This window comes from Procambarus clarkii, chromosome 80 (assembly GCF_040958095.1).
Source record: "Procambarus clarkii isolate CNS0578487 chromosome 80, FALCON_Pclarkii_2.0, whole genome shotgun sequence".
Lineage (NCBI taxonomy): Eukaryota > Metazoa > Arthropoda > Malacostraca > Decapoda > Cambaridae > Procambarus > Procambarus clarkii.
Genome location: NC_091229.1, coordinates 16,032,275 through 16,048,920, shown reverse-complemented (window position 1 = coordinate 16,048,920; position 16,646 = coordinate 16,032,275). Strand labels below are relative to the sequence as shown.

General features: G+C 39.3%; 1 protein-coding gene across 8 annotated transcripts in view; it reads right to left on the bottom strand.

Annotated features, from left to right (window-relative positions):
- LOC123746405 (DNA-directed DNA/RNA polymerase mu) overlaps positions 1-16,350 on the bottom strand; it is a 30,159-nt gene extending 13,809 nt beyond the window's left edge. The window contains exons 1-7 of one of the 8 annotated variants that reach the window (XM_045727922.2): positions 15,241-15,440; positions 14,629-14,846; positions 11,051-11,126; positions 10,398-10,517; positions 9,919-10,133; positions 4,323-4,408; positions 4,055-4,177 (exon numbers count right to left, since the gene is read on the bottom strand). In XM_045727922.2, the coding sequence (XP_045583878.2) occupies positions 4,055-4,177; positions 4,323-4,408; positions 9,919-10,133; positions 10,398-10,507 (534 nt within the window). In that variant the 5' untranslated portion in view covers positions 10,508-10,517; positions 11,051-11,126; positions 14,629-14,846; positions 15,241-15,440. Of the gene's footprint in view, positions 1-4,054; positions 4,178-4,322; positions 4,409-9,918; positions 10,134-10,397; positions 10,518-11,050; positions 11,127-14,628; positions 15,442-15,945 lie in introns of those variants that run through there. The other 7 variants (XM_069314810.1, XM_045727919.2, XM_045727920.2 and 4 more) reach the window with 7 other exon arrangements.
- Positions 16,351-16,646: the final 296 nt, after the last annotated feature.

The window sequence follows — 16,646 nt, the reverse complement described above, 5'->3', positions numbered from 1 at the left end:
CAGCAGGTGTCTCTTGACCTCCTCTCTCGTAATTTCAAACTCTTCCAAGGCCGCCTGGTTTACGTCCCTTTCTCCTAGCACAGTGACCTCACCTTGTTCTGTTGTGAAGACCTCTTGGAACCTCTTGTTGAGTTCATCACACACCTCTTTGTCATTCTCTGTATTCCTATCCTCGCCTGTTCTAAGTTTCACTACCTGTTCTTTCACTGTTGTTTTCCTTCTGATGTGACTGTGGAGTAGCTTTGGTTCGGTCTTGGCTTTGTTTGCTATATCATTTTCATAACTTTTCTCTGCTTCTCTTCTCACCCTGACATACTCATTCCTGGTTCTCTGGTATCTCTCTCTGCTTTCTGGTGTTCTGTTATTCCGGAAGTTCCTCCATGCCCTTTTGTTCAGTTTCTTTGCTTCCATACATGCCCTATTATACCATGGATTCTTCTTTTGTTTCTCGGATTTTTCCTTTTGGGCCGGGATGTATCTGCCTACTGCCTCCTGACACTTTTGGGTGACATAGTCCATCATATCTTGTACAGACTTAGCTCTGAAGACTGTGTCCCAAGGTATTTCCCTTAGGAAGCTGTGTGTGTGTGTGTGTGTGTGTGTGTGTGTGTGTGTGTGTACATATATATATATATATATATATATATATATATATATATATATATATATATATATATATATATATATATATATATATATATATATATATATATATGCGAACAAGCCTGAATGGTCCCCAGGACAATATGCAACTGAAAACTCACACCCCAGAAGTGACTCGAACCCATACTCCCAGAAGCAACGCAACTGGTATGTACAAGACGCCTTAATCCACTTGACCATCACGACCGGACATAATGAGGTGATAGCCTAAGCTATTTGAACCACCCCACCGCCGGCACTCGGATAGTAATCTTGGGCATAGCATTTTACCAAATCACCTCATTCTTTGGGGCACACGTGAGGAACACAAATGCGAACAAGCCTGAATGGTCCCCAGCACAATATGCAACTGAAAACTCACACCCCAGAAGTGACTCGAACCCATACTCCCAGAAGCAATGCAACTGGTATGTGTATATATATATATATATATATATATATATATATATATATATATATATATATATATATATATATATATATATACACACACATATATATACACATATATATACACAGTATCCACTCAATTTAACGGCCTCTTTTATACCGATCTGCCGGTATTAACGACCGGTTTGGGAGACCGGTATCTGGAGCCTGCTATACCGGTCTGCGGTCGATATTACCGACGGTCGGTATTGGGTTTGTTGTGGCATCAGCGTCCCCTCACATGGCGACCAGGCTACCGACCTGGATTGTCCAGAGTCATATATTACATCTTAATTTTCTTTTAAAATGATTCACTTTAATGAAGAAAATTTTAAATTATTATTAATAAAATATTTTGAAACAGTTTTTATTAAGCAAAAGTCTTTGTTTTCTTAATAAATACCTTTTATAGTATAGGCACTAGGTATTTTTCTTCCCACGGACCTAGAATGTACTCCGCCGGGCCATGTGTTCCCAGTGTTTACTGTGAACTCGCGCGGCTAGCTTCAATTGTGAAGGATATTACTGTACTGTAATTGTGATCTTCTTTTTAATTTACAAAATGCCAAAAGTTACCCAAAGGAAGTGCCTGACGGTTGCACAGAAGCTGGAGTTAATTAAGAAACTTGATAAAGGATATTCTCATGCACGAGCAGCAGCAGTTTAACATCGGGAAAAGTACAGTAAGTGACATCAAGAAACAGAAGGATACTCTATTAAAATATGCCTTAAAATAAGTGTACATACAGTATGTACCCTGTATACAATATAAACAATATAAAACAAGCGCTGCAGAGGATGACGTAATCTTCACAGCTTCGTAATCTTCAGCTTCATTAAAAGCAAGTCAATTTACCAATTTTATTATAGTATTACAAGATATTAATTGTTTTTTTTCAACAAAAGCTACATATTAGTCTCTGCAAATGTATATTCTATCATCAGCAGAGAATAGGTGAGCTCAAAATATTTCGTCTTGGCTAGCTCTCAGTGACAAGGCTCGATCGCCATTGTTATGGCATGGCCGCCACAGCGTGTGTTGTAACATTAAAAATACATTACCTGCACTGTTCAGGGTAAATCAAAACACATCTCTAAAATATTATTGAGAAAATATTAACTTGCTGATTGATACATGAAATATTTTGCAATACAAAGGAATGAATCAATTTTTTCCCACCCATCTGGGCTTGATCAGACCGTGTTCACACATCATCCATGCAGCAGCCAACAACTGGCTTAATCGTCGGTGTGGCACTAAATTGGAATGCAATTACACAATGAACTTTATTTAATTTTAGTTATACAGTATAAAATATATCCTACCTGAATGTTACTTGAAAAATTACCCGACCCGACTTAACTTCGGAAATAACGGAGCTCCGGAAATAACGACTAGGGTACAGCCCCATATAGGCCGTTAAATTGAGTGGATACTGTATATACACACACACACACACACACACACCTAAACGGGGTACCACCTCTGGTGCAAGTGTAGGGACCCATAACCTCGGAGAAGAAAATAATGAGTACTCAGAGAAGACCTTGTGGATCCTCACTGAACACTTTGATATTTTCTTCCCCTACTACCTCTATTCTTTTAGTGAGTGTGTGTATATATATCTAACTTTATTTTAAAAATTCATTACACAAAAAGGGTTACAACATTGGTTACATGCAAGGTACAAGACTGCTTGTCACAAGTTGTACAGCTCCTCAGATGGCGGGCAGGAACCGTGGATGCAGTGAGCACTTCCTCTCTGAATTGCCACACTAAGGCGCTGAAAGAGAAAACTGGTGGCTCTAGGGTCGCTAGTTGTTTCAATTAGCTTGGACCCCAGTTCCTTCAAAAACCTTGCAGCACTTTTACCCCAGGCTCCAAGTGTCTCTGAGGCAATGGGGACAAAATTGTAGTGGTGATCAAGGTCTCCGTATTTACGTGACTTGGCTGCTTCCCGGTGATTGGCAGCACCTCCTGCCTGTGCAGCACTGAAGTTAACATAGGTGTTGGCTAAGGTTGAAACGCAAGTGTAGTCCCACACCAACTGTCTACCATTCTTACAGGGGTTCACCATGATCCCGTCTGGGCGACCGACAGGCTCATCAGAGCTGCCGGGCATTAGGTAACGGGGCTCTCTCTCTGCTGGACAACTGGCCATGGTAAGGCTTCTCTTGATAATGTCGTTAACCTCGCCGTGTCTTACATGCCATCCTCCTGTCCTTTGGCAGAGAAGGCCATGCTGTCCGTACCTGTCGGCCACTGCCTTGCCTCAAATACACCTGTATTCGGTGTGGATTGGGGCAGCAAGGCGGAGAGCCACAGCAATTCAGAGGGCCTGCGGTGTGAGACGAGTGCCTGTTGCTGACATTGGGGTTGCTAATAGAAAGTCCCCTGCATGTGGGGGCTGCTACAGCTACAAGGCGGGCAGTATCATGTGGTGTTGTCACAGCTTCTAGTAATGTTGCAGCTTCTTGGTAGGCAATGGGGCAATCCCAGGTGGATTGCTTATGGGCTTCAGAAAGCAGTGGTTGGGGTGCTGGTCATACTAGTTTGCTCGTTTTTATTTGGGGAGTTCTATGCACTTGTTCGGCTTTTGGTTGCAATTTTCACCAGAATAGGGGTTTGTTTTGGGACGCCTACCTTTCTGGGTGCCTAACATGGTCAATGGCAGACATAGAATGCTTCAAATTACACAGGGGTTTCTATAGGCCATTGCTCCCCTTGCCTCTCTAGAGGGGGCCAGGTTCTGGCTCGTGGTCCCTGGTAGGCTCATAAGAACTCCATACACATGACTGATGCCAAAGTCTGACATTAGCATATCAGCCTAGTAAGCTCCGGGGAGCCGTAGAGGCTCTCCCCAGAAAATTTCATATAAATAGAGAGAACTTTATTAATTCAGTAGTGTAGTAATTATATTAAATTCCAAATGAACTATTTATTGTGCACTATCAATTTTACCTGTTCCATCCTGATAACAGGAAAAGGCAGACACTTGATAGTAGCGGCTGCCTTGGCATATGCTAAAGCCCTCCGCTCATCTCCCATTACAAGCCAGTAATCACTTAAAAACATCAGTGGTTCCTAAAAAACAAAATTACATGTATTGTACAACACAAGCAAACATAATGGACTATTTCTCATCAAATAATGCAAGTATCACAGAGCCTCATGATTTTCAAGCACAGTACAGTATAGTGACAAAGAAAAACAACATCTATAAGCTTACCACAAGTTTTGGATTACAGTGGTTCAAAGGGGCATCTCTCTCCAGGATATTGCTATTGAAGTGATTCTTGTCAAATTTTATCTCCACTATAACAGATTTGATTCATATAAGTTATTAATCTTGGCACCCTGTACATTTTAGAACAATAATTTTTTTATTTTATATCAAATCTGTAATCTACAAATTCTATATTCAATTAGCAATGTCCATCTCTAAAAAGGTGATAGCCTCACTAACTCCTCTTTGGCATTTCCCTTTCCAAAGGGAAATGGAAATGTGGTTGATTATATGTGCACAGGCTGTGTTTGGTGCTACGTGTGATCCATGGACTGTTGATGGAGGACCAAAGCCTCAATAGTGACTTCCACCTTATATGGGCGCCTGACAGCTGAGTGGACAGCGCTTCATAGTCCTGAGGTTCAGGGTTTGATCCCCAGTGGAGGCGGAGACAAATGGGCGAAAAGTTTCTTTCACCCTGATGCCCCTGTTACCTAGCAGTAAATAGGTACCTGGTACCCGTCTAGCAGGCGGCTTGACATCTGCGAGGCACTATACATCAAGAAGTCAACACCAGCAATCAACAGCCAATTAATGCACAACTATATTCTACCCACTTCAAGACTCCGCTCCAATATAGAAGCATCAAGAAATATGGGCCAATAGGCCCTTTGCAGTTACTTCCATTCTTTCCTTTAATTTACCCAATTTATACCCATTGTTTCGTGTTCTGTCCTGTGTTGAAAGTTTTGTTCACCTCATCCAAAACTGTTGTAACATATCACCTCACCCAAATGCGGGTATATAAGATGAAAGCTGTTTAAATTATAGCATAGTAGAACTCTGTTTAGTGTTTGCAGGTTATAGTTGTGTGTGTGTAAACTAAAGTCTTTGAAAATGTAATAAGTTATTACGAAACGCATTCAAGTGTTGCGTCATACTAAAAATAAAAATGAATTTTGGAGAATTGATTTTTCAATTACCATCGGCAGTGAAAAGAAACATAAGAAATATTGAGAAAATTCGTGTTAGAATTATTAATCTTAATTTTTCGGTCATATTTAATAATAATAATATATATATATATATATATATATATATATATATATATATATATATATATATATATATATATATATTATATATATATATACACACACACACACACACACACATACAGACATACACACACACACACACACAGTATGGAATCAGTATAGGAAGAGGCCAAACCCCGAAACATACCAGCGATACAAAGATGCGAGAAACAACTATACGGCAGTAAGGAGAGAGGCAGAAAGAAATTTTGAAAAAGGGATAGCGGATAAATGTAAAACAGAACCGGGCCTATTCTACAAATTCATAAACAACAAATTGCTGGTAAAGGATAATATCCAGAGGTTGAAAATGGGAAACAGATTCACGGAAAATGAAAAGGAAATGTGTGAAGCATTAAATGAAAAGTTCCAAAGTGTGTTTGTACAAAATGAAATCTTCAGAGAACCAGACACAATAAGAATTCCAGAGAACAACATAGAGCGGATAGAGGTGTCTAGAGATGAACTGGAAAATATGCTAAAGGAACTCAGAACAAAGCAGCTGGCCCAGATGGCATTTCACCATGGGTTCTGAAAGAATGTGCATCTGAGCTCAGCATTCCACTTCACCTGATCTTTCAGGCATCCCTGTGTACAGGAATCGTAGCAGACGTGTGGAAACAGGCTAACATAGTTCCAATCTACAAAAGTGGCAGCAGGGAAGACCCCCTCAATTATAGACCTGTATCATTGACAAGTGTAATAGTGAAAGTATTGGAAAAACTAATCAAAACTAAATGGGTAGAACACCTGGAGAGAAATAATATAATATCAGACAGACAGTATGGTTTTCAATCTGGAAGATCCTGTGTATCGAATTTACTCAGTTTCTATGATCGAGCCACAGAGATACAGTGGAACCTCTATTAACGAGTGGCTCTATTAACGAGTTTTTCCAGTAACGAGCAAGCCACTCGCAGCAAATTTGTCTCTATTGACGAGCTCGCCTCTATTAACGAGTGAAACCACATGGCGCTTCCTAGCGTCTCGCGGGTTCTCGCAAATTCTCGGACGCCTCCGACGCCAGTGTTGTTGTTGTATCTCACACGACAAGCATCCCTCTGGATTTATTTGAGCTTTTCTTTGGGTTTTTAGTGGTTTTGCGACTACAATTTGTAACACACGATGCCTCCAAAGAAGCTGCTTGCTAAAGATAGTGTTTTCAAGAGGAAGAAAGACAATTATTATGGATTTCAAGAAGGAAATTATAGCAAAGCATGAGTGTGGTGTCTGTGTGATTGATCTCACAAGGAAGTATGGCAGGTCCTCATCAACAATTTACACCATTAGTAAGGGAATGAGGAGGTAAGGGAGGATGCTGCCTCTTCCACTGAGATCAGGGAAGTGTTTGGAATGTTTGAAAAGGTGAACGCATTCTTGGAAAAGCTGCCCTGATAAAGCAGTGACAACCCAGTGTGTGAAAATGTTTAATTAATTTATCACTTTGTGATAACACTTTATGAAAGTGTTATCACTTTCGCAGGTATATGTCGCTTGAACGTAACACACTTTTTTTATCTTGAATGCACCCAAACATTGTGCTCAAGCGTCATTTGAGCAAATATTTCTTTAAAATCCAATTCTTATCCGATCGACTTGGGGATTGTATACATGTTTGCCATGAAATTTCCATTTTCTTTAATAACCACATTGCCTATTTGAGAAAACGGCATTGTATTGTATCTTCTTGGTAAGACTATTATATTGTTGACACAACGAGTATAATCAACGTAGTTTTTTATTTGGTGCTGGTCTAACGCATCCTTGTGTGACATTTGAAATGAAATTTGGGTGAAATTCCCAAGAAGAGAGAGAGCGCCTGACTCAGAGGTGGATTCTCCTTCCACACCATAACCCCTCTCCTCCTTCCCACCTCTCCATCGTCTCCCTCAAGCCAGCAACTACTCTTCATAAGGTAAAGTAAATATTAAAACACTACAACAAAACATTTATATTTACATGTGCAGTATTATATTTACATAAAAAAAAGTCATACAAGTATGGATGTTTTTGGGAGTGGAACGGATTAAATTTATTTCCTTTATTTTAAATGGGGAAATTTGTTTCCAAAGACGAGTTTTCCAGGTAACGAGCTCGGTGCCAGAACGGATTAAACTCGTTAATAGAGGTTCCACTGTATTACAGGAAAGAGATGGTTGGGTTGACTGCATCTATCTGGACCTAAAAAAGGCTTTCGACAGAGTTCCACATAAGAGGTTGTTTTGGAAACTGGAAAATATTGGAGGAGTGACAGGTAAGCTTCTAACATGGATGAAAAATTTTCTGACTGATAGAAAAATGAGGGCAGTAATCAGAGGCAATGTATCGGAATGGAGAAATGTCACAAGTGGAGTACCACAGGGTTCACTTCTTGCACCAGTGATGTTTATTGTCTACATAAATGATCTACCAGTTGGTATACAGAATTATATGAACATGTTTGCTGATGATGCTAAGATAATAGGAAGGATAAGAAATTTAGATGATTGTCATGCCCTTCAAGAAGACCTGGACAAAATAAGTATATGGAGCACCACTTGGCAAATGGAATTTAATGTTAATAAATGTCATGTTATGGAATGTGGAATAGGAGAACATAGACCCCACACAACCTATACATTATGTGAGAAATCTTTAAAGAATTCTGATAAAGAAAGAGATCTAGGGGTGGTTCTAGATAGAAAACTATCACCTGAGGACCACATAAAGAATATTGTGCAAGGAGCCTATGCTATGCTTTCTAACTTCAGAATTGCATTTAAATACATGGATGGTGATATACTAAAGAAATTGTTCATGACTTTTGTTAGGCCAAAGCTAGAATATGCAGCGGTTGTGTGGTGCCCATATCTCAAGAAGCACATCAACAAACTGGAAAAGGTGCAAAGACATGCTACTAAGTGGCTCCCAGAACTGAAGGGCAAGAGCTACGAGGAGAGGTTAGAGGCATTAAATATGTCAAAACTAGAAGACAGAAGAAAAAGAGGTGATATGATCACTACGTACAAAATATTAACAGGAATTGATAAAATCGACAGGGAAGATTTCCTGAGACCTGGAACTTCAAGAACAAGAGGTCATAGATTTAAACTAGCTAAACACAGATGCCGAAGAAATATAAGAAAATTCACCTTCGCAAATAGAGTGGTAGACGGTTGGAACAAGTTAAGTGAGAAGGTGGTGGAGGCCAAGACCGTCAGTAGTTTCAAAGCGTTATATGACAAAGTGTGCTGGGAAGACGGGACACCACGAGCGTAGCTCTCATCCTGTAACTACACTTAGGTAATTACACTTAGGTAATTACACACACACACTGTACCAAGACAAATTTGAGAGCTATCTATTTACTACCTAAAATAATAATTAATACAGTACTGGTCTACCTACCCTGCCCGAAACGCTTTGCGTAATAGTGGCTTTAGGCATTGTATGTACTAGCTCTGTTTATTAATCCAACAAACTTTGTAAAATCTCTTTATGTATGTACCTTACCTAAATAAACATTTATTTATTTATTATTTATTATTAAATTAACATTTTATAAAGCAAATTATGCTTTCAGATTGTTTAAAGTCATTTTCTGAGGAAATTGATGCTATCCCACCCAACGGTACAGTGATCCTGTGCACTTTATGAACTTCACAGAAGAGTCAAGAAGGATGCATACAACACTGATGCAACAAGGGCATGTACATTAAACTTCTCAAACCCTACATAAACAGCTTCCAGTGGTGTCACATATAACATCAAAGGAAATGCAACCTTTCAAAAATAAGAACCAGAAGATCCACATAATCCCACAATTTCTGCCTAGTGGCAACACAACAATAAGGTAGTTCTTACGTACATCTTGACTAGTACCAGTTAACCCTTTTGTCACAGTAGATCATTTTTAATTGCCATCATGGGTCGATTTGGGGCTCAAAAGTGAATATTTCTGGGAGGGGACTCCTTGATGGCTCCCTGGAGCTAGCTGCAGGGAGCTAAAAACTATATTACTGGCCCATATTTATACACATATATGGAGGGGACCCTCAATATGCTGCCGGCTTCTTGCAAGTCTTAACAGCCTACTGCAAACCAGAATTTGGGCCATTCAATAAAGGCACAGGGGAGGTAGTGCATACTAGATCAGCTCAGGTCAAGAGGAAACACAGCACCATCACAAAGGTAGTGTGTTTCAAAACACACACACACAACAGTAAAGAAAACATTAACAACCATCAACCAGGCCCACAGTATAGTACTGTAGTTATCTCGTTACACCTCCTGGAGCCACCATATGGCAGACCCGGCAGCCCAGGTTCCAATCAGTGATACCAGTCATGCACACCTGGCGTAATTACCTAAGTGTAGTTATAGGATGAGAGCTACTCTCATGGTGTCCCATCTTCCCAATACTCTGTTATATGATGCTTTAAAAAAAATTACAGTATTGAAAAGAAACGTGGGTAAAAACAGCTGTATAATTAACATTAAAAATAGTAATTTATAGAAGTTACCTGGCAATGGAGTAGTTTTGATGTCATTATGAAAATCAGTCACTAGGGATTTATCACAAGCATATGGCAAGTGATTATCCAAGGGAGAGTGCACTTCATGGATATTAGACATCTTTTGCATAGTGGAGGTCCTAAATGCCTCTTGCTTCCTCTGGGCCTGCCATTCAAAATATCCTGGTATGATAAACTCTTCTTCAGGTACAAGAGATTGCTGTCTAAACAAAAATGATTAAAAAACATAAATTACCATATTTTACATAAAGCAAAATTATCTAAATGCATAACAAAAAGGACTTAATAGCTACAATTCAGTAATACTGAAGGGATTATCATCACTATCACACATGGAATGGGGTGAACAAAGCAGTCTTCCTCAAACATTTTTGGTACAGAGTAAGCATCAACTTTTACTTAACAAATCAGAAAAATCCTTTAAAGTTTCAACATATACAATATAACGTATGAGGTTTACCTCTCACCTAACCGAGCTGTAGAGCCACTGGGTAGAGACTACTTTAATGTGGTACTGTGAGGACAGCAAGGGATACAGACGAAGTAACTGCTTCATATCTCCAAGATCTGAGAGCATGTGTGTCACCCTGGAAATGACAATATTGGCACAAATCAGTCTTATCCCAGTTGCTGTGACAGATGGATGTGCGTCGAGAGTACTCCTGGAGATTGTGATCTTGTGCTAACCACTATAGCGAACTAGTACTCTAAATAAAATATAATACAAAATACAAATATTTATTCAGGTAAAGTACATACATACAAGGTGAGATACAAAAGTTGATGGATTTATAGATAGAGCTAGTACATACAATGCCTAAAGCCACTATTACGCAAAGCGTTTCGGGCAGCTTATCAAGGAAATGGAGTAAACTTCTACTATGTCTACAGAGTCTGAGAGTGAGGATGACATACAACACAACTGATGTGGGGCGTACAGAGGCTGTACACCTCTGTACACCCAGCAGTGAATGGGTACCTGGTTGTTAAACGATTTGGCGGGTCATATTCCGGGGAAAATTAAGATGAGAGATGTGCCCAAAATGCTATGAGTGCTAGTGGCTTTAAAACAATGCAAGAAGCCTTGTATATATAAATAATAATAAAAAAAATTGCAAACCTTTCACAAGCCACTATTTTGATGTTCCTGCATCAGCCGTTAGAAATGGTGGGTCTTCAGGTAACATATCCTGTTTCTAAGGAGTGCAGCACTCATAGTCATTAAATATACAGTATTTACAATCTTCAACTTAGTTAAGGGTCATTCCATGTGAATTCACCAAAGGCCTCCCACTCGACCCTTTCTAAATCTAATGAAATTTTGTAATAAAGTAGCCCTAGACCCCAAATGAAATTGTGCAAAATATTAGAGCTCAATCTGCTTTGGTACGGGGTGAGAATAGCTTGAGCTACCTCATCCCTTTGTGTGTATTTTACCTCAATAAACTTATTTCAATTTCAATCTGCTTTGGTTCTTAAAAAATAGGTCCATGTTCAATGGGCTCTCATCCTGTTAATGCGTACATATCATAAAAAGGGCCAACTTTGACCCCTTTATCAAATCACGTTTAAGTGCCCAGAGAGGTGTGAAATTTGGCATACCAGGACAACTTTTAGTGCGGAATACAGCAGTGTAATAAAAAAAGTAGTTTGGGTAGCCATTCAGCTACCAATCCATGCTAAAATCACTGCCAAATTTTGCTATGAGAAATTTGGACCCCAATTTAGAGGCCATTTACTAATCACCAAAAGGTCTAAGCGCCATGATCTTTTGCAACGATGTATAACAAGCGCAATATTATGCAGTGATGCAATAGCAACTCTGTTGTATCCATATGTCCATAGGTGGCCCACTTGAAAGTTGGCCCAAAATTTTTTTTGTGCAAAACTAGCCAACTTTCAAGGCAAAATATCTCAATATGTGTCATTCCCAATTTGATTTTGAATGACACCGTTGGATGGAGCAGATTTTTCTGTACAAGAGTAACTTTTATTTAGGTTGGGATCTGAATTCCTAGTTCAGCCAGAGGACTCTGAAAATGACATACCTTGGTGTGATATCGAAAAAAATCTAATTATGATTCTCCATCTTCTTTGTGCACTGATCATGACTGCTAGCAAATTGATATCCAAACTGATTGGAAAACTTTTAAGCATCATTGGGTAGAACATTTTTGGGACGGATTCAGAATTATTATTAAACAATCAGTGCTATTTAGGTTCCTGTTCTATATTTATCTTTACATCTTTGTAGTATCGTGTCAGCAGGTCAAACATTGCTGTTTACTTATTTGTGTATTTACTTGCAATAAATACACAAATAAATAAAAAGTAATATTAATATTAATGTATTACAGGTTTCAATTCCATTAGTTTATTGCCATGTGCTATTGCTAGCCATGAGCGTGGCTCTTCTGAATGTCACTTGACAACCTACACTCCCAACAAAGGCTTGAAGTTTCTAAAACAGTATAGTGCAGAAGATCAAATTCTGATAGCAAAGCGAAGTGAACTGAACTTGGATGGAGAATCTCAAGTATGCCTCCATCATGAAGCTTTGCTGTTGACGGAATTTGAATTTTTTGCAAAAAACTTGCTGCAATCTCTTAGAGAAGAAATGCCATGTAAAGCGAAAAGATTTGCAACCAATCACAATAGCTACTGCAGAGAAAATGTCAGATATGCTGAAAAGTCAGTATTAAGTCTGGCCAAAAATTGTGCACATCATGCAGAAAGGAATTCGACAGTAAGCAGACAAGCAAGTCCAGCTCTACTGAATCTGATGGCTCTGCTGATAGTATGGAAATCTGTGAAAGTGTAAACACAAGTTTATCAGTATGAGGCATCTCGCCTATTAAATATCAACGAGTTAGTGCAAGGGATAAGCATGGTTATGCAAAGCATAAGATTAGCCAAGCACAGGAAATAATTGCCGAGCAGATTGCTACAATTGGAAATATTGACTGCCAAAACCTGTTGGTACCAAGCTCTAGCCAACAGTGCACAAATTGCCAAGACATCAATAAACTCACTGAAGAAATGAGGCTAAAATTCCATGTAGCAAAGCGTTAAGAAAAAATACAAATCCTAACCCTCGTGTCACAAAGCTGGTCTATCAAAAAGACAATGGAGCAATTCAAAGTTTCAGAATACATGGCTCGCAAAGCTAGGAAGCTGAAAGAAGAACAGGGAATACTAGCAATTCCTAAGAAAATGCAGGACAAGTCAGTTCCTGAGGAAGTGAAGGAAAGGGTAGTACAGTTTTTTTCAGGGTGAAGAATTTAGTCGAATGTGTCCCGGAAAGAATGGAAAGAAAAAGTCATGATCAGTGCACAAAGAAGATGGAGAATCATAATGTCATTTTCTCGATATCGCACCACGGTATGTCATTTTCAGAGTCCTCTGGCTGAACTAGGAATTCAGATCCCAACCTAAATAAAAGTTACTCTTGTACATAAAAATCTACTCTATCCAATGGTGTCATTCAAAACCAAATTGGGAATGATGCATATTGAGAAATTTTACCTTGAAAGTCGACTAGTTTTGCACATAATGTTTTTTGGCCAACTTTCAAGTGGGCCACCTCTGGACATAAGGATACAACAGAGTTGCTATTGCATCACTGCATAATATTGTGCTTGTTATACACCATTGCAAAAGATCATGGCGTTCAGACCGTTTGCTAATGAGTAAATGGTCTCCAAATTGGGATCCAAATTTCTCACGACAAAATTTGGCAGTGATTTTAGCATGGATGGATAGCTGAATGGCCACCCATACTGCTTTTTCGATTACACTACGTTATTCTACACCAAAAATTGTCCTGGTATGTCAAATTTCACACTACTACAGGCAATAGAAGTGACTTAACAAAGGGTCAAAGTTGGTCATTTTTGTGGCACTTACGCATTAACGGGACGAGAGCCCATTGAATACGGACCTGTTATTTAAGAATCAAAGCAGATTGAGCTCTAATATTTTGCAAAGTGTCATTTGGGGTCTAGGGCTATCTTACTACAAAATGTCATGGCATTTGGAGAGGGTCGAGTGGGAGCCATAGGTGACTTTTTTGGTGATTTGAGATGGAATGACCCTTAAGGGTTCATTATTCTCTTCATTTAATTACTTTCAGGAAAGAACTGCAATTTCTTTGATATGGTCAGCTTTCGGATGGAGTGTGGTCAACTCGTACTCAAGATGGTTTAACAAAGCTGGTTTTCTGACAGTTAAAACTGTATTTATCATTAATTAGGCTATTTTAGGCTTGGTTGGGTTAGGTTAGGTTGGATAATGTTAAAAAAAATTAAAATCTGTTGGTGAACTATCTTATGTACACTGTTACTTCAATCATTTTCCAGTAATGCATGGAACAGGACAATTATCATTCTTCTTTGATTTTTTATTTGATTTATTTTATTTTTTATATATAGAATACTGTAGTTCTTATATTCTTGTAAAGCCACTAGCACACATAACGTTTCAGGCAAGTCCTTAATCTTAATTTTCCCCGGAATATGACTTGCCAAATCGTTTAACAACCAGGTACCCCATTCATTGCTGGGTGAACAGAGGCTACAATTAAGGATTGGTCCCCAGTCAATCCTCTCCAGCCAGGATACGAACCCAGGCCAAATCGCTTGCGAAGCGCAGGGCGAGTGCTTTACCACTGGGATTCTACAAAGAGGAACACTTGCTCACCTTTCTGAGAGAGTTTCTTCATAGTCAAATCCATTTTTGGAAGCAAACTTTAGCATCAGCTGGAAACGCTTGTTTTGTATGCCTTCCCTAACCAAGAATAATGTGGGAGTGGTGCCTGCTGGTCTAGGGGATCCAGGGTTATCAGGTATACCTTTGGCTACACCTGCTCCTTGGCATGTGGTACTGGCTACACCTGCTCCCTGGTCCAGCTTCACTTTCTTAGGAACAGAAGACATCATGCTTGGTCTTAACTACTCGTCTTAAGCATTACAAGGCTCCAGGGTTAATCTATATCTAAAATATAAGCATTTCAATGGACTTTTGCATTGTCTTTAAATTAAAAATTCAGTAAAGTTTGCCCCATACGTATTTACTACTAGGTGAACAGAGGCATCAGGTGCCAAAAATGTGTCAAACGTCTCTTCTCCTGACGCAGGAGTCGAACCCGGGTCCTTTCGATTGTGAACCAACAAAATTGACAAAGTTACATTGAAAAATACTATATAAGCCCTTTCGTTATATAAAAAAAAATCTTATGCGTAAAAAAAGCCTTATGCGTAAAGGCTTTTGTTGTTGACTGATGAAGAGGGTTGTGAGGGTGCAACTGGAGACCTGCCAAGTGGACTGGAATAGATTCAGAAGCTTGGACAGGAAACTGCCAAGTGGAATGGGGAGACCTGCTAAGCCTCTTCTTCTTCTTTACGGTACGTGCAGTTTGTGAGGTTCTTTTCCTGCCAATCAGAGAGCACGAGTGGTAATGTTGTGATCCACAGTGTCTGGTCGAGTGGTGGCGTCGCCTGCCTCCATCACGTTTTCTATGGTATGTTATCGGGGTAACTTCAATGCAAACTTCGTTCAGGTATATATGTTTATTTTGTATTTATTTATATATACATACAAGAGTTCTTACATTCTTGTACAGCCACTAGCACGTATAGTGTTTCGGGCCACGTATAGCGTTATTTAATTCATAATAATATGGACAAGTATGTAGTCTAATAATATGGACACATTTTTTGGCAAATGGGAGATATTGCCCCGGTGGTGCAGTCGGGCTAGTTCTCGACTCACAATCGAGAATTCCGGGTTCGAATCTCGGGCGGGACAGAAATGGTTGGGTGCGTTTCTTATCACCTAATGGCCTGTTCACCTAGCAGCAAATAGGCACCCAGGAGTTAATCAGCTTGTTGTGGGGGTTGCAACCTGGGAAGGGTCAGTTGTTCTACCCTGGGGAAGAACTTCCTATAAGCCTAACATGTACTGTATGTATAAACTGGCTGCCTGTCACTATACACACCGAATTATTAAATTATTTACCTGATTTATCTGAGGGCCACTAACACTACTGGCCTCGACGAGGACAGGAAGGCGGCGGCTTGTCGAAGGTCCCACCCATTGCCTTGATGATCTTTTCCAGGTAGATTTTCAAACTTAGCATAGTTTTGGCATTTATGGCTTCGGCGGGTAGCCGGTTCCATGGGTTTATAACCTTGAGGGTAAAAAAGCATCTCCTGTTCTCAGTCCGACATTGTGGCTTGTTGAGCTTGAAGCCGTTGCTCATTGTTTGTGATACGTCTGATCTTCTGAAGAAAATGTTCGGATCAACATCCTCCAACCTGTTCAGTATTTTTAAAGTTTCAATGAGAGCCTCCCCTGTCATGCCTGGTTTGCAGTGCTGTTAGCCCTGTGGCCTTCAAGCGTTCTTGATACGAGAGATGGCTTAGCTCTGGAATGACTTTTTCTGACCAGGGGGAGAAAGATACTGGCAGTATGGGGCGTTAAAGTTTATTGAAGATTAAATTCTGCAGAACATGTAAATATATAAAGTTCACATAAAGTAAGTAATTATATAAAGTTTATATTAAACACGGTTTATATTATAGACTTAACAAAGTTGATATTATATAAAACTTAATATTGAACATGTAAATATACAAAGTTTCAAATATAATTTAAGGAATATATAACGTTTATATTAAAATATATAAAGTAAATATATAAAGTAAATATATAAAGTA